This window comes from Pantherophis guttatus, chromosome 6 (genome assembly GCF_059756535.1).
Source record: "Pantherophis guttatus breed Tessera chromosome 6, ASM5975653v1, whole genome shotgun sequence".
Lineage (NCBI taxonomy): Eukaryota > Metazoa > Chordata > Lepidosauria > Squamata > Colubridae > Pantherophis > Pantherophis guttatus.
In genome coordinates, this window is record NC_142068.1 from 15,130,621 (window position 1) to 15,149,948 (window position 19,328).

The following is a 19,328-nucleotide window of genomic DNA, read 5'->3' on the forward strand; positions in this document are numbered from 1 at the left end:
AACTTGATTCCTTCCAAATTAGCTCAACTCCAAAAAAAAAAGAGTAGAGAATACAAGCCTTTTGTAGGAGATAACCAGGCTGAGCCTGAAGGAGGGGTCAAACACATCATCAGCCTCAAGTCCCTTCTCACCCAGACGCCTCAAGTCCTTTTGCACCCACCATGAACCATTGATCCTTAGCTACTGCCAGTTTGCTTCGACCGTTAGTAGTTCAGATTCTTGTAGAGACCTGTAGCTTGCACTAAACCTTTATATTCATTTGAACTGCCTGGGTTTCCTGATTTCCTGCACTCGATACCTATCAATTCATCCGGACATGCTCTTCACATGTACTGTTTAGAAAAGGACATTCTCTGTGTATCAGGGCCAGCAAGGCAGGAAAAAAAATTTCTCACCACCACATTAATATGGTGTATTTATTTCTGCAAAATTAATTCTTGCCTACTAATGTATCAAATACAGCCTAGCACTAACAATGTTACATAGTTAGGGTAATGAAACGTCTGCAAGAAAACAAGCAAGCTCAGAGAGCACCAAGGTCCCCTCGCTTCAACCACGAAATACAAATATTCTCCTTTAGTGCATCAAATAGCCTATGAAGACAATTAGCTGCAAATCAATGACTGCAGAGAGAGTGTTGATTATATTGTAAACTTTCATATCCAATGCTTTTGTCAGCATATGCTTTTTTTTGGTCAGCAATGCCTGGAATCCACACTGTATATTGGACATTAATACAATTGAGTGGGTCCAGAAGCATTTCACAAGAAGAGTACTCAGTGGTGGGATTCAAGTAATTTAACAATCGGTTCTCTGCCCTAATGATTTCTTCCAACAACCAGGTCACCAAACTGCTCAGAAAGTTAACAACCGGTTCTCCCGAAGTGGTGCGAACTGGCTGAATGCCACCACTGAGAGTACTCCTCTGCTCTCAATAGAATCCCTTATGCCACCAGGCTTGAAATGTTGGGCTTGGACAACCTGGAACTCCGCCACCTGCGTTCTGATCTAAGCATATCACACAAAATTGTCTGCTACAATGTCCTACCTGTCAATGACTACTTCAGCTTCAACAACAATAATACACAGGCAAACAAATTCAAAGTAAACCATTCTAAACTCTATTCTAGAAAGTACGACTTCAGCAACAGAGTGGTCAATGCCTGGAATGCTCTACCCAACTCCATTGTTACATCCTCAAACCCCCATAGCTTCAACCTTAAACTGTCTACCCATTCCTAAGAGGTCCGTAAAGAGGGTGTGCATAAGCGCGCCAGCGTGCCTACCGTCCCTGTCCCACTGTCCCATTTATTTGTATTCATTATCTGTGCTATGTCCATGTTTATACTTATACCTATTATCTTGTACATGTTTGATAAACTAAATAAATAAAATAAAAATAAAGCATAGTTTATGGGAAAGATGGAACTCTTATATATTCTTCTGTCTCCTTATTTCATGATTTCTCACATTATTTGCTGGGTTTAATGAAGTCTTTCTTTCGCACCTCCATATATATTTTGATTGATTAACAAGAAATCAATATTTTTTTTTAAAGTATGTTGTCCAAGATAAACAAACTTTATTCCCCTTGGGCCATTCCAAATGGAACAGAACCTTCAAAAAGACAGCCAAGCTCTCTTGTATGATTTCTGTAATGATGCTCCGTGAGACAATGAATACGTGCTGACATTTTGCTAGCCCTGTTGCTAGCTTTGCCAGAGCAGATCTGAAACCAGACCTGGCAGTACAAATCTCATCTTTAGCAGCTGTGAAAATCTAGACTAACAATCAAATCCACTGTTTGCTTTCATAGAGGTTCAACAATTGTGGGGGGGAAAGGGACTGAAAGATCCCAGATGATATTAAGACATAGGAGTTTAGAAAAATGGTCTTGGTGGGTCAAATCACCTATGAAACTTAGTTCAAGAAATTTGGAGAGCACATTAAGTATAAAGGTTTTAGTGATTGTATAGCAGAGGTGACAAACATGTTAGAAGAAAGTATGACTAACTCTGTAACTGAATGTCCCAAAGGTGCTTTTTCAGGAGGCAACTATACTTTTCTGTTTTTTCTTTGAAGATGTTTCACTTCTCATCAAGAACCTTCTTCAGCTCTGGCATGATAGTGGAGCATCTCTACAGACATGTATCTATACAATTTGGGATGAACACCCTTTGAATGGTGTGGGAGTAGGAATGGATTTCCAGAGGGAAAAAAAATTGCAGACTGCAGGAACCAGGAGCACTACTCAGATGACCCTGAGGACATAGATAAATCTCCAAGTGCTTCAACGGCTCTCTAAAATAGGGATGTCAAACTCAAGGCCCAGGGGCCAGATCCGGCCCGTGGGGTGCTTAGATCTGGCCCACAGGGCCACTCTAGAAACCGCAAAGGACCGGCCCGCGGTGCCTTTGCCAGTGAAAATGGAGCCCACAGCCCTCCCAGGCTCCATTTTTGGCTGTAATAGCTTCCTACACCCCTTTGCCAGTAAAAATGAGCTTGGGGGGTGCACATGCCCCCCCCCAAGCTCCATTTTCACTGTCAGAGGGTGGTAGGAAGCCGTCACAGCTGAAAACGGAACTCTGGAGCCTGTTTTCACTGGCAGAGTGCTTGGGCCACCACAGACGGCCCCCTAACTTGAGTGACATCAAGCTGGCCACGCCCACCCTGGCCATGCCCAACCTGGCCTCCGAGGTCAAACATAACCCTGATGCGGCCCTCAATGAAATTGAGTTTGACATCCCTGCTCTAAAAGGATGCAAATGACCAACTGCCTGTAAGGATTATAAATTCTTCCATTCCCCACTATCCTGTCAGAGTTGAAGAAGCTTCTTGGATGAGAAGCAAAAAATCTTCAAAGGGAGAAAAACCCCAAGAATGTTCAGTGTCTCCTGAAAAAGCACCTTTGAGACAACCTTGACCTGGATAACTAAGAATATCTACAGACATCTGTAACTGAATACATTTATGGAGATCAAAACACCAAAATCTGTCTTCAAATTCTCCTTCTACAAAAATCTCAAATACTAAGTAAAAAGTAAGGTCTCTTTTAAATATGCAGGGATTGGATTCTACTGGTTCAGACCGGTTCGGGAGAACTGGTAGCTCCAATGATCAGCTGGGAACGGAGCGGTTCACTCCAACAATCAGCTGCGCCCGCTCCTGCACTTTATTTACCTTTATCTTCGCAGCTGATTAGCACAGCAGAACGGATCGCTGCGCCTCAGCTGTTTTAATTCCCTAGCACTTACACGGAAGGTGATTTTTTGTTGAATTACCGAACCGGTTGTTAAACCAGAAGGATCCCACCACTGCCTATATGATTGATTCAACTACAACAAATTGATTGATTCAGCTACAACAACCTAAGAATGGAAAACAATAAAATATTATTTACTAATATACGTATATACTGTACATAAGTAGTTACAGAGTTAAGTGGTATGTTCTTCTAACCTATCTGTCACCTCTGTCATACAATCACTAAAATCTTTATACTTAATGTACTCTCCAAATTTCTTGGACTAAGTTGCATAGATGATCTGACTTGGTTAGTTTTTCAATATATTTAAGTCTATCAAAATACTCTTAAGGTGATGTGACATGCTCCTGCTATGCAAAATAAATATTCCCTCCCAGACTTCTCTTGATCTAAATTAGGGTTTTTTTAAAAAAGAATTGAGGAACTTCAGGGAATTTTCTTCCTGTTTCAGTCTTTGAGGTGGCTTCCTTTCTCTAATTGAGCAAATTAAACTGGGCTGAAAATCTAATCCCTGCATTAGTCACCATGAAGAATGTAATATAAACAGTACCACAAGGAATATAGTTTAATCTCCAGCGTGTGCTCATGATGAAGTAATCACAGCCATCCACGACATGTATAACTTATTCACATTTGTTCTCATCATCCTTCTTAGATCTTGCCAACTGACTCTTAACAAAAGAAATCATCGTCCCACAGCACAGAGTGGAATCGCAAATGAGCAATGGGAAAAACTTACTGGCAGAAAGTGAATACGGTAATAAATATAAATGGCAACAGGTGAGGAGAACTCAGCTTTTGATCTTTTTTTTTTTTTTTTAGGAGAACAATGTCACACTTTCCGCTACATCTGAAATAATGACATGTAAAGTGTTTTAGAACACACAATATAATTGATAAGTAGAGCTGTTATATAATTAGATATTTTCTTGATTAAAGGGTAAGTAGAAGCAGTGCTGAAGTAAGGAAAAAGAACGGTGTGCTTTTAGATAATAGGCATATCTATTACCCAAGACTTTGTCTTGAAAGTTGGATCAGATGTAGCAATGCTATGGAACACTGGTAAACCTCTTCCTTTGTCATAAATGCAACATTTGAACAATGTAAGATAATCTGCTCTCTTTGGTAAACTGCATATTTTATAAGAGACACTATTTTAAAATAATAGCCTACTTTTTTTTCCTCCAAAAGAAATTGTTCCCTTTTTCCTCACATAAGACAGAATTTTAGCATATGGAATATGTTTAAATTCTTCTCCAATTCTTTTAGCATATGGAATATGTTTAAATTCTTCTCTCTAGCCGATTTATTTATTTATTTTAAAAAAAGAAGCAGCTTTAACAGTTTGATATCATCATTACTTTCATTTTAATAAGAATTATTAACATTTTTATTCCTTGAATTAATTGGTTTCTACATATTATTTGCCCAATGTTAGGTTTCAGAATAGATGTACTAAATAATCCAGATGCTAAAGATATAGCAAAATAAATTTAGAAACAGCCTTTTTTCATGGCACTGATTCTGAGATGAAACATTAAACATTAGAGCTACAATTTGCTAAACTCAGAATATAATTTCTCTCTCTCTTTCTCTCTCTCATCATTAACCATATACTGTATTACTACTACTCTTTCTCTCACTCTGTGTGTGTGAGAGAGACGGGGAGGGGGGAGGGAGGGAGGGAGAGGGATGGAGGATGGAGATGATTGGAACAGTTCTACTACATTTTTCTCCCTAAAGTAGAACAAAAAATGTAATCCCAAACATTTTTTCTAATAAATTATATGGCCCTGAGTCAGAGGCGGGTTTCAGCATGTTCTGACCAGTTCGGGACAACCGGTAGCAGAAATTTTGAGTAGTTCAGAGAACTGGTAAATACCACCTCTGACTGGTCCGGCCCCCATCTATTCTCTGCCTCTGGAGTCCCAGCTGATCAGGAGGAAATGGGGATTTTGCAGTAACCTTCCCCTGCCACGCCCACCAAACTATGCCACGCCCACCAAGCCACACCCACAGAACCAGTAGTAAAAAATTTTTGAAACCCACCACTGCCCTGAGTACTAACTTATTTAACATGATGCGGGAAAACACCCGAGATTTTAATTTTTTGCATATATATATATATATATATATATATATATATATATATATATATATATATATATATATAGAGAGAGAGAGAGAGAGAGAGAGAGAGAGAGAGAGAGAGATTTATATAGTTGTTATGTATAGATTTAAGTAGATGCCCAGACTCTGAGGAAAATCTATTGCTTTGATGTTCTCTTGTTACTTTAAATATTTCCTTGATATTGTGTTCTATCCAGAAAGGGCTTATCACACCGCACTGTACTTATTCAAGCATATCTACCGTGAAAGTGCCTACTATCAGGGGCTTTTTTTAGTCAATATCATGCATTAGACTTTAATGTTTGGTACTAAGAGATTTGCTACTCCTGATATTTGATTTCCCATCAGCTGGATCTTGACAGATATAGCACCCACCGGTTATAAGTGTCAGCTTGATGCGGCTTTTTTGTTTGTTCCTTTTTGTGTTCAACTAGCCTGTGAAATGTGATATGTGATGTCTCGCTGCCTGGAGGCCGTGCGGGTCTAGATGGGGAGGAACAGGCTCAGACTCAACCCGTCCAAGACCGAGTGGCTGTGGCTGCCGGCATCCCGATATAGTCAGCAGGTGCCATCGCTGACTATTGGGGGTGAATCTTTGCCCCCCACAGAGAGGGCTCACAATCTGGGTGTCCTCCTGGATGCACGGCTGTCTTTAGAAGAGCATATGACGGCCGTGGCCAGGGGGGCCTTTTATCAGGTTCGCCTGATCCGCCAGTTGCAGCCCTTTCTGGACCGGGACGCCTTGCGCATGGTCACTCATGCCCTTGTCACCTCCCGGCTGGACTATTGTAATGCTCTCTACATGGGGCTCCCCTTGAAGAGCACTCGGAGGCTCCAACTGGTCCAGAATGCGGCCGCGCAGGTGGTTATGGGCGCAACTCATTGTGCCCGCGTGACACCCCTCCTGCGCGAGCTGCACTGGCTCCCAGTGGTCTTCCGGGTGCAATTCAAGGTGTTGGTTACCACCTTTAAAGCGCTCCATGGCATAGGACCCGGGTACCTTCGAGACCGTCTTCTGCCACCAATAGCCTCCCACCGACCAGTCCGCTCCCACAGAGAGGGTCTCCTCAGGGTGCCATCAGCCAAGTTATGTCGGCTGGCGACACCCAGGGGGAGGGCCTTCTCTGTGAGAACCCCAGCCCTATGGAATGAACTGCTCCCGGAAATACGCAAGATCTCCGACCTCCGGGTGTTTCGTTGTGCATTGAAGACCCTGTTGTTCCGCCAGGCCGGGCTATCGACATGATAATTTTAAATTGGGGTATTTTAAATTTTTGGGGTTTTAAATCGGCCAAATCTATTTAATTATTTTAATTTTTAATTATTGTTGTGTCTTGTGTTTTTAAATTGGCTGTACACTGCCCTGAGTCCTTCGGGAGAAGGGCGGTATAGAAATAAAATTATTATTATTATTTATTATTAAAGAACTTCCAACATTTAACAGAAGTAAGAAAATTGAGAAAATAAGAGTGTGAGAGAAAGAAGGTATTACCTGCAGAAGGCAATCTCAGTGGCTGGCAAACTTCATTTTCACCAGCTTCCTCAAGGGAAATGAACAGCTTCCTGACCAGCGTCACTGAAATAGTCTGCACTAATAGAGAAGTGAGGTTTGATCGGTGTTGTTTATAGCTTCCATCTTCAAAAAGTTGCAGGGAAGAGGAGATAGTGAGAAAGAGAGACAAAAAAAATAAAATTAGTAAGTCACTATTTTCAAAACTTTGTTCCATTTCCTCCTTTTACCATTGCATAGTAGAGTAGAGGTACAAGTAGTCCTCGACTTACAACCACAACTGAGCCCAAAATATCTGTTGCTAAACAAGACAGTTGTTAAATGAACTTTGCCTCGTTTTAGGACCTTTCTTGCCACAGTTGTTAAGTGAGTCACTGCAAATTTTGAGTTAGAAACACAGTTATTAAGTAAATCTGGCGGACTTTGCTTGTCAGAAGGTTCACAAAAGGGGATCACATGACCCCGGGACATTGCAACCATCATAAATATGAGTCAGTTGCCAAGCATCTGTATTTTGATCACGTGACTACATGGATGCTGCAATGGCTCTAAGGCAGGGGTGGGCAAATGTGGCCCTTTTACAACCTGTGGACTTCAACTCCCAGAATTCCTGAGACAGCCAAGCTGTTCCTGAGACTCCTTCGCTGTTTCTGGGGCGACCCCATGGGCCAGATCTGGCCCCCAGGCCTTGAGTTTGACACCCCTGGTCTAAAGTAAAGGTAAGACTTCTATCTGAATAATTTTTCCCAGCGGTTTAACACTCATGCTAAATAGGAAAGCACATTCAATGCATCTTAATCTCCCATAGCTCCATTATTATGGAGTAGAGCAGTAGTCTTACAACATGACATCCCTGAATAAATGCCATGACCTTGACTGATTCTCCACCCCACATTATTAACTTCAAAGGATGGTTGTTTAAATAGCATGATGGGTTTAAAAAGGGATCTTCAGGACTGGAGAAAAAAAAGCATCAGAGACTGCAAATAGAGAAAGCCACTTCAGTCACATTTTTTTTTTAGGTCTCCCTCAGAAACATTTCACAGACAGATTTTAAAGGTTTATTTTCCATCTGTATAACCTATACATAATGAAAAGAAAATTTAGAGAAGGTATGTTTGTCATTGTTGAATAAAGTGAACCATCTATAAACAAGGCTGAAAAACAGCTTTTCTTTCACATTTGTGTTAAACCTTTTAAATCCTCCCTTATTATGCCCTAGAACAGTATTTTAATGATCTCCTCTCTCTCCCCCCTCCCCATTTTTAGAAAAGGTAAAAAAGTGACTAATATAGAACTGACTTTTAACTACATTGCTAATAGAATTGTATTACTTTTGAAATAACAGAACTGAGTGGTTCATTAATTTTTCACCTTAAGCATACTGGAAGTTTGACAGTTTTATGCTTTCAATAGATACTCCAAAGAACCTTATTCTGTGTTCTAGGAAAGGATAAAATTAGAATAGAAAACAAAGTATGTTTAGTAGATAAAATGTATACAGCTCTACTCTGGGAAACTATAACCTGTCAGAGCAAATGATGAATAAGGGATGTTTGGTGGAATAAAAATTTGGCTCACTCAACAAGCTCAGTCAGCAATCTCCTGGACCTCTTCAATTTATACTTAAAGGGAATACACTGACTTTAGGCATTATAATTTGGGAAGCAGGAAAAAAATATATAATATGTGGTGGCCCTCACACATATCAGAATACAATCTCAAAATTTTGTGACACATGACTAGGTTTCAATTGCTTACAAAGGCAGTGATCATGTGCTAAAAATATGTTGAGTTTTGCAATAGTTATGATATGTTTGGAAATCTAGAATAGAATAGAATAACAGAGTTGGAAGGTACCTTGAAGGTCTTCTAGTCCAACCCCTTGCCCAGGCAGGAAACCCTTCATCACTTCAGACAAATGGTTATCCAACATCTCTTAAAAATTTCCAGTGTTGGGGCATTCACAACTTCTGCAGGTAAGTTGTTCCACTGATTAATTGTAGGCAATATTTTTTTTACTAATGTAATTGGGGGTACTAAACATTTTTTCCTCTGCCCTATGCACAGTGAACTTATAATTATTGAAAAATATATGTCTCATGGGGAAATATGAAGGTAACACTGGAAGTTTTTAAGAAGAGATTAAACAACAATTTGTCTGGTTTGACAGACTGACGGAAGCGGTAAGAGCGGCTACTACCATCTCTAGTCATTGCTAGAGATTTCTAACCTGAATATGAGTTGCCGGCGCTGACTGATGACGCTATGGGAGCACCGACAACATTGAGGGGAATGTGCCAATCTCGTCAAGGCTGCATGCTGCTGAATGCTGGACCCAGCTGGTTGCTGTGCGGAGCTTCCCCCACCGTCCCAGGCATCCAGGTGGATATTACCGATGCTCCGACTTCCCCAGACAGCTGGGGCTCGCCATCACTGGGGGTCTGGGGAAGTCGGAGCATTGGTAATATCCACCTGGATGCCTGGGGTGGTGGGGGAAGCTCCGCACAGCAACCAGCTGGGTCCAGCATTCAGCGGCATGAAGCCTTGATGAGATCAGCACAGCTTCCCGAATCTGAGTTGCCGGCGCTGACCAATGATGCTACGGGAGTGCCGACAACATTGAGGGGAAGCTGTGCTGATCTCGTCAAGGCTGCAAGGTGACAGGACAGGGTGACAGGAAAAAAACCTGGTACGAAATACCCTCTTGCCGCTACACGTGACCCATTACCTTGACAGATGGGCAAGCCTGGCTCGTAGGTATCTGTATCGGTTCTGTTAAGTCCTCAGGGTTAGGTCCTACCCACAGTCATCACTGTTGCCGCCCTACTCTAATTGGTTAAGACGCTTTGTTCTCTGAATAGAACACTATTCATACTGTTCATACAGTATACTGTACTGTTCATACAGTACAGCACCAGTACATACAGTACAGTATACAAATGGCTAACAGTCAAGACCCCATCATGGCTCCACCAGCAAGAAGAAAGAAATATGAAGCCAGTTTTAAACTTAAAGTTGTAAACTTTGCCATGGAACATAATAACTGTGCTACTGCAAGACAATATGGAGTAACAGAAAAGATGGTTCAGGACTGAAAAGCAAATGTAAAAGCATTAAAGAGTATGCCAAGGGGTAAGTGTACATTAAGAAGAGGCACCCCACATTGGCCAGAACTCGAAAAACATGTAGCAGACATGGTGAATGAGCATCGCCAAAACGGTTATATAGTGACACGAAATAAAATATGTTTGTTTGCACTTCAGTGGGCTAAATCTAACCCAGATCACAGCAACAGATTTAAGGCCATTGTATCCTGATGTACCAGATTCTTGGAAAGGCATAATATGGTACTGAGGCAAAAGATGAAAATTGCACAAAAATTACCTGCAGATCTTGATGCCAAAGTAAATAGTTTCCATCGATACGTAATACAACAGCGCAATAAACATGGCTATGCGTTAAGTAGTATCGGAAATATGGATGAAACTCCAATGAATTTTGATATGATTGGAAATAAAACTGTCCATCCAAAAGGTGAAAAAACAATTTTAATTAAAACAACAGGACATGAGAAGTCCAGTTTTACAGTGGTACTAGCATGCACAGCTGATGGCTCCAAACTGAGACCAATGATTATTTTTAAAAGAAAAACAATGCCAAAACTCAAGTTCCCTGTTGGTTGTTTTGTACATGTGAATGAAAAAGGCTGGATGGATGAAGAAGGGGTAAAGCTATGGCTTGATAATGTATGGAGCAGGCGACCAGGTGGACTTATTCAAAAACGTAGTCTACTGGTGTGGGATATGTTCAGGGCTCATTTAATTCCCAACACCAAGCAAAGGCTTGCAAGAATAAACACAGATGCTGCAGTTATTCCTGCAGGATTGACATCGTTGGTACAGCCACTGGATGTGTGCCTAAACAAGCCATTTAAAGATCGCATTCGAGAACAGTGGAATGAGTGGATGGTTAGCGGCGAAAAGTCATTCACAAAAGGAGGAAACATGTGTGCTCCACAGTTGGATGTTTTGTGCAAGTTTGTCATAAAAGCCTGGAATGATATTGATGCAGAAACAGTAATCAAGTCCTTCAAGAAGTGTGGCATATCAAATTCATTAGATGGTATGGAGGACGACTACTTGTGGCAAGATGAAGAGGAAGCCGAAGCTGAGACCACACCATCTGATACGGAATTAGATCCATACGATGACTGCCTTACAAATGTATCACAAGATGTCATTGATGTACTTATGATATCAGATGATGAACAGGAGGATTTTGAAGGCTTTTAAAGGGAAACTATCACGCCAGCAAAACCTGTAAAATTAGCTTGCAGTTATGATAGGCGTTGCTGACTCGCCAGGGACTTGCCCGGCACTTGTTCTCTACTGTTTGTTATCTTCCTCCTATCATCATCAGTTCCAGTTTGGTTGACAGCTTAGAAAACAAACAGCATGGCAGCTCCCATGGGTTTATTGTCTTATCCTTCCTTTCAGCTTTAGAGTGAATTAGGAAAAGTTTAATCCAATTGCACTGCTTTATGTTTACATGTTTGATGACAAACAGCCTTATGTTTATAAGTGACAGTTTTCCTGCTAAGTACCTGCATGTCATAAGCACTTGAATTAAAATTACCATATTGAAATCAAATCTGATGTTTTTTTAATTTTTATTTGGTGTGCGTTGGAAGAGGGGTAGTCTTATACGGCGAGTATAGCTCAAACCCTATATTTTAACAGGAAAAGTAGGGGGTAGTCTTATACGCCCAGTCGTCTTATACGCCGGAAAATACGGTAACTGGATTTCTTTTGAAGCTTGGCTCGAGGCTCATGATTTAATTAGGGCATCTGTCGGAACCCTGATGTAGAGCTTCTTTTTAAGACTTTACTAAAATTTGGGCTCAAAAGAGAAAATGTAATTTGGAGCACAGGTTTGCATCTCTATAGATGATGAGTACAGAAGACATGTTACATCTTTTCTGGAGATTTTCCGGTTGCCCATCACAGCTGACATGGAATGGTTAGGTTTAAGGTGTTCTTGAGAGATATGCATGCCCACATATGTTCTAAATATAAAACCCAGTGGGGGAAATCAGTGTTCAGATGGAAATGAACAGAAGAAGATAGAAATAAGGCAAATGAAGCTATATATATTCTAAAGAACTTCAAAAGCCTATTTATTGAAGCAAATGGCCAAATTAAAAGGCAACATGGACATGCAAGTCATCGAGGGCGGGGAACAATATGGAAAAAAACTGAAAATAGTAGTTATGGTACCAAGCTAAAAATGAGGACTCTGTGACAGTGGTGGGTTTCAAATTTTTTTTACTACCAGTTCTGTGGGTGTGGTTTGGTGGGCGTGGCATGGCATGGCATGGCTTGCTGGGTGTGGCAGGGGAAGGATACTGTAAAATCTCCATTCCCACCCCACTCCAACCTTCAGGGGAAGGTTACTGCAAAATCCCCATTTCCTCCCTATCAACTGGGACTCGGGAGGCAGAGAATAGATGGGGGTGGGGCCAGTCAGAATTTTTACTACCAGTTCTCTGAATTACTAAAATTTCCACTACTGGTTCTCCAGAACTGGTCAGAACCTGCTGCAACCCACCTTTGCTCTGTGAGCTCTAGTTCCACCTTATAGAGGCAGTTCTTGACTTATAACCAAAACCGAGCCCAAAATTTCTGTTGCTAAGTGAGTTGTTGAATTCTGCCCCATTTTATGACCTTGCCACAGTTGTTAAGTGTATCACTGCCATTGTTAAGTTAGTAACATGGTTGTTAAGTGAATCTGACTTCCCCATTGACTTTGCTTGTCAGAAGGTCATAAAAGGCGATCACATAACCCCGGGACACTGCAACCATCATAAATATGAACCAGTTCCCAAGTGTCAGACTTTTGATTATATGACCATAGTGTGAAAAATGGTCATAAGTCACTTTTTTTAGTGCCAGAACGGCTTTTAAATGAATTGTTGTAAGTTGAAGTCTACCTGTATATGAAAACCAGCTGGGTGATGTTGGGCCAATCCACCAAGAGACTATGAATTCTAGTCTTGCCTAAGACATGAAAGTCTCCTTTGAGTCAGGCATTCTCTATCAGCTCAATTCACCTCTGTGTCAGAGTTTGTTGCAGCACACACAATCAGACACAATTAAATGAACTTCAGCAGGATTCAAGTTACATAAGAAACTTCTTTATATACAATACCATACAGGAAAAGATACAATATCAGGAACACAGAAGCAATATTCATAGAAGCAAGTCATTACAGAGTAGAGAGATACAGAGGCTAATATATTGTACAGAAGCTCACATTACAGAGGCCAAACCAACTCTTCTATACAGTTCAGCAATTCTAAGCCATGCCCAGACTCCAAACTGTCTCTTATGGTCCCATAAAAACAAATACTATGTTTCAGTTTCCAAACAGTCCCCATTGGCTGACCCGTTACCATGTCTATCCAAACAGTCCCCATTGACTGCTCTGTTGCCTATTCCAGTCTATGAATATTCATACTCTGACAGATTGTTGTGAGGAAAATAGGTGGAAGAAGGAGTATTATGTATATTCACTGCCTTGAGTTATTTATAAAGTAATAAAAGTGGGATAAAATCTAATATATAAAACAAATAATAAATTTTCTGTGATTCCAAAATACATACAACTAGAACAGTACACTGCCAATCTGCTACGTCCTTAGTCAAAAAATAGCTCTTATTAATAAGCAAAAGCAAGGATATCTTTATTAACCATATTTTAGAAGAAAAGCCAATCTTGCAGAAGGTAAAATAATAGCCCCTTTTAACAGAGCTGTTTTAAGGGCACTTTCAAAATTGTTTTCCAGATAACTTAAAATGCCTGGTCCTGCTTCTGTAATAGCAGAAAGATTTTTTCCCTGGGTGAGCCGGTGTGATGTGCAATTTTCAAATGCACAAAGATCAAGAGTGAATTTAAGAAGAAGGGGGGAAAAAAACCTGTGTATTGATTTGAGGCATGGCAGAGTAAAATGGGTACTTTTCCTAGGGTGTTCAGTATTTTTATGGCAGACTTAATGTTTCTCCTCAGTTGGAGCATGTTATCCCAATGTTTCCTGTTTATTTTTTTTAAATGCTTTGTTTAAAAAAATATTGGATGCTGTCCTTTCTATTTTCTTTTCAGATTTCCGTTATTATTTTTTTCAACGAAAATAGAGAAACAGTATAGTATAGTGGGGGTAAATGTGACATCTCTGCTTGAGAACTAATTTCTAAAATGAACTATTTGATCTTTGTGTCTTTAAGTCTTCCATGATTTAACTTTACAAAAGTGGTAAAATAAGATTATGTGTTAGCTTTGGCCCCAAAGCCTCATGTTAATAAAATGAATCCAGAGAGGAAAGGGTACATTAAATTATGCTAGTTAGCTATATCACTTATCTTCCTGAGTTTGGTTTATGTAATTTAAATTCAAGGTTTTGGTTGTCTTCTTGAAAGTCTTTCATGGCATGAAACCAGGATACCTGAAGAACCATCTACCAGATACATTGACCTGTCTCACCTGGTCAAGCATGGAGAGCATCTTGCATATTCCATCCGTCAGGGAATTTTGACTGATGGGATCTAGGACAGGGGTCTCCAACCTTGGCTAACTTTAAGCTTCGTGGACTTCAACTCCCAGAATTCTCCAGCCAGCAAAGCTAGGCTTTGATCTAGGAAGAGGGCCTTCTCAGCTGCTGCTCCCACCTTATAGACAATCTTATCCTCAGAGGTGAGGTGAATCCCCATTCTTCTAGTTTTCCAAAAGAGTTTTAAGACCTGGCTTTCCAATTAACATGGGTGGTCTAAAAGTATGATGCAGCCCGGGAGATGGCTGATGGCTCAAGGACATTCCCATTCCTTGTAAATTTCCTAATCAGTGAATTTGAACTCGATTTATTTTTACTTGTAGGTTTTGACTTGTTTTTAACCTTGCTTTTTAAGCTGTGCTTTTATTCATGTATCTATGGCAGGGGTGTCAAACTCAAGGCCCGGGGGCCAGATCTCACCCACGGGGTGCTTAGATCTGGCCCATGGAGCTGCCCTGGAAACAGCAAAGGATGGCCTTTGGTGCCTCTGCCAGCAAAAATGGACCTCAGGCGGGAGCGCTGGCAGACGGCTTCAGGAGGTTGTTGTGACCAATAATGCGGCCCAAGAGGACTGCATGCAGCCCCCCTGAGCCCATTTTCGCTGGCAGAGTGCTCGGGCCACCACAAGTGACATCAAGATGGCCACACCCACCTCAGCCCCTTGAGGTCAAACACAACATTGATGCGGCCCTCAATGAAATCGAGTTTGACACCCCTGATCTATAGGGTTTTACTACATTATTGTAAACTGCCCAGAGTCATTTAGGCGAGATGGGTAATGTAGAGATTTAATAAATACAAAATAAAATAAATAAATAAAGTCGGGATCTAAGTTTGTTACGGTGTTTCTACTGAATGAATGGAAAGCTCATACGACGATCTACAAAAAACACAATAAGATATCCCTTCCTAACATATCTTTTGAAAATGTTATGCTCAGTTCTTAATTGAATCCATTGAATAATCCAACGGGACTATCCTGGAATAAAAAAAATGCAGTGTTTATTTCAATTTGGCATATATAGAGTTCTTACGTACCAAGTCCTCCTGAGATATGATTCTAAAATCAATTGCTCTTTTAGAAGAGAGTCAGTATGATCGTCTTTCTTAGCTTTGTTTATTCAAGTGTTTTCCATATGACTTTTGCTTTCATCCCTGTACATATTATTAAATGTATAATTATTCCTGAAAAGGAACCATTGTGATATTCAAGTGGGAATATCTTTTTCTGTATGCTTCGCATACATGGTGAATTTGACATTCACACTTACAATATGGAATGAAGTTAATTTCTCTAAGGGGATGCTCAGCAGATGGCAATAAAAAGTGGAAATAAAGCACTTGTATCAATCTTTTGCAAACTAAATGCTAGCTAAATATCACACATTTGGTAGCAAATAAATGCAGGAGTGGTTTTTAAGAAAAATCAAGCACCATAATTGTGTGCTAAGCAACAAAACAGTTCAATTCCAAACCCCCCAAATGTATTTCACTGGAAACTCAGAATAAAGTTAGAGATAAACCTTATACTAGCAAATACGTGTCATTGGTCAAAGCAAATCTTTGAGGATCTGGGGAACTGATTTCAAGGGATTATTTTTAGATCACTGATATTTCCTATACCCTTACTTTTCATTGCATTTAGGATTACACTGGTGCCAGTCTGACTATAGAGAGAGAATGATTTACTAGAAAAATCAGAAAGGAAAAAAATAAATGGGAAGGAAAAATTGGTAGTAGACAAAGCATTAAATATAACCTGCTAACTATAATTCCCTACATATAGCCACTATTCTGTCTTGTAGCTATAAAAAAGAAAAAAAAATAAAGTTAGGAATCCTGCGTTATAAAGCAAATGATTTAGCATTATTTATTCTGTCTCCTGATTTTCACCTGAAAGTATAATAATCAAGTTCTTTCCCACTAAATCATACAGAAAATGACAAATGAGTAAATGGCAGAATTAAACTGTTGCAACTGAAAACAGTAGTCCCAATTCCCTATTGAGGAATATGATTTACAATAGATTAGAACTATAAAAATGAAATAAATTGGGGAATGCTGATGTTGCCTCTGGAAAGAATAGATTAGGCCAGTTGATGTCTAATTTCATAATTTGTGCCTTAAATGAACAGTTTTTGCTTAACTTCCACAAGCATGGATTTCAAAAAGATTGGTACTAGGGATAATAAACACCAATAAGGGGAAAAATATGTCTGCATTTTGTGTAGGTATTTGTATCTATAATTTTGTGAGTAAAGCAACACACTTGGAGACGACACACAGAAGAGTTGCTTGAATCCTGCTTTTTTAGACTTTGTTTTCTCCATGTTCAGTTTGGCATTCCTGAAATAAATTGCTTAGTTCTAAAAGTCAATTCTTATTTCTCTGATGCCTTTAGATAACAGCAATTTATGGAGGTGGTAGTTTGAGGAAGACTCTTTGTGGAGGTGTTCAAAAATTGCACAACAGTAACTGGAATATACTTCGAACCGTAAGATTTTTTTTTCTGAACCTAGTACAATAAACACAACCTGTCAAGAATCTCTCTTTAGCTGGCTTGTGCATCATGCTCCACTAAGAACAATGGCTGTGTTTACTGATTAAGCCATGTTGTAGTTTTGCTTAATTTTGGCTTTGTGCAATAGGAGTATTCAGTCTCTTTTAAAGGTACAATGCCCAACATCTACTATGTCTAATCTCTGTGGTTAAATACATTTTTTTAATGTTCTTGAATTGTGTGTATTCAATTCTTCCTGATTCAGGAAGCTGTAGTCAAATAGTTGATCAGTACCACTATATTAGAATTCAGTACTGGATTGGATAGGAAATGAATACTATTCATATACTATTCATATAATTTACTTGGGCTTCAGTAAGGCATTTGATAAAGTAGACCACAACCTAGCACATGGTAAAATGGAAAAATGTGGGTTAGACCAGGTAGATTCATAACTGGCTGACTAACCGCAATCAACATGTATTCTTCAATGGAACTGCATCTATATGGAGAGAAGTAGGCCCAGGACTCTTCAATATCTTCATCAATGATTTAGGTGAGGGGGTAGATGGGGAACTCATCAGATTTGCAGATGACACCAAGCTGGCAGGAATAGTCAACACTCCCAAAAATAGATTTAAGATATAGAAAAAAGAATAAATAAATACATGCTAAGTTTCAATTCTGGTATTTGTTTTAAAATTCTAGGTTCAACTTCAAATAGGAACTAGATTTCATACTTAAGAGTATTTCTTGCTGATTCCTGTTCTGTAGGCTTAGAAGGTCAGATACAAATTCTCTCAGTGTGAGCTCATATAGTGCACCATATTTTCAACAACAAAAATAATATTGTAGCAATTACTTCCCATTTTATAAAAAAACATGACCAAATTTTGTTTTACCATTTCTCTTCCCTTTTTAAAATATGTAAATTTTAATCTGTTTTTAAATTATTGGGGTATTTTAATTTGTCTGGGCCAAAAAGTTTAATTTGATTTTATCGGGTTTTTAAATTTTGTGTATTTATGTATTTTATTGTTGGCTGTTCACCGCCCTGAGTCCTTCGGGAGTAGGGCGGTATACAAATCAAATAAAACCAAAACCTAAAACCTAAACCTAAACCATTTTTCCTAATGCACAGTCCTTTAAAATACAGATAAATTGAAATAAGAACAGGGATTGGTAATAGTGGAGTTATAAATCTTAGGCACGAGGCAAATTAAATTTAATGGGAATTACCAAGAAGTTATTTTCCCTTTAAAATAAATTGTATAAAGTTTACTCTCAATTAGCTTCAGTTCCAGTTGCATTCTCATATGCTATTTGTGAATCCACTTATTATTATTTTTTTAAAAAAAACCCGGTATCATCTAAGTTAGCTAAAGATCAGCCTTAAATCTTTCCTTTTTTCCAAACTAAATAGAAAAAAAAAAGTTTTCATTTAATACTAATCAGAACAAACACAATTATGAACCTAACATCCTTGGCCTACAATAATTCTGAATTACAAAAACTGACAGATAATGCAATTTGTGTGGGGTATTGAACAGAATAAAGTATTGTGTGAAATTAATTGGACTCATTATGGTCAGTTTGAAATATATTCAATCTACTTCTCTCACAAATTTCTAAGTAACTACTTATCTTGCTGTAATTAGATTCAGAACTCCGCCTTAGCACCTTGAAAGAGAAGGAAAAGCTGTTTATGTTAAGACAGGATGAAGTTGTTTTAGGGTTAAGGATTATCATCCACCCTTATCCCAAATGCTAATATGTATATTCATTCTGGATTTCAACATGAAAGAAACAGAAATTTTAACTTTGGGATTTGACAATTAGAATTGTTGAGGACTAAAGGAGTACTCTGTGTTATGGTTAATATCAGAGCAAAAGGTTATATTTGTATTTTATACTTGTTATACAAAGTGTAACAAATAAAGTTGGAAATTATACACAAAGAAAGTTGAAAATTATTTTTTTCTGTATTTTTTTCTGCGTTCCCAGTTCTGCTTTTCTTCTACCACCTCCATTTTTCCCCATTTATTTATTTTTATTCTATTTTATATTCTTATAAAATGTAATAAAGTTTGGGGGTTAGGGTTAGCTGTTACTGAAATAAGCTATACAAAATAAAGCTACACAGAACTTTAAAATTGACTCCAGGAAAATGCAATGGAGTATCCATTGGCATTGGCATCCTTCAGTCTCAAAAGACTATGGTATCGTCCTCTGGAAAGAAGCCCTAAAACAACATCTAGTGTGACTAAAAAGGCCAATTCGAGGGTGGAAATCCCTTCCACACTGAGGGCAGATACA

At 39.2% G+C, this 19,328-nt stretch overlaps 1 protein-coding gene across 5 annotated transcripts in view; it reads right to left on the reverse strand.

Moving 5' to 3' along the window:
* NAALADL2 (N-acetylated alpha-linked acidic dipeptidase like 2) overlaps positions 1-19,328 on the reverse strand; it is a 934,597-nt gene that overhangs the window by 235,014 nt on the left and 680,255 nt on the right. For all 5 annotated transcript variants that reach the window (XM_087872505.1, XM_087872507.1, XM_087872506.1 and 2 more), the window contains one exon: positions 6,888-7,031. In XM_087872505.1, coding sequence (XP_087728631.1) covers positions 6,888-7,031 — 144 coding nt within the window. The remainder of the gene's footprint in view (positions 1-6,887; positions 7,032-19,328) is intronic.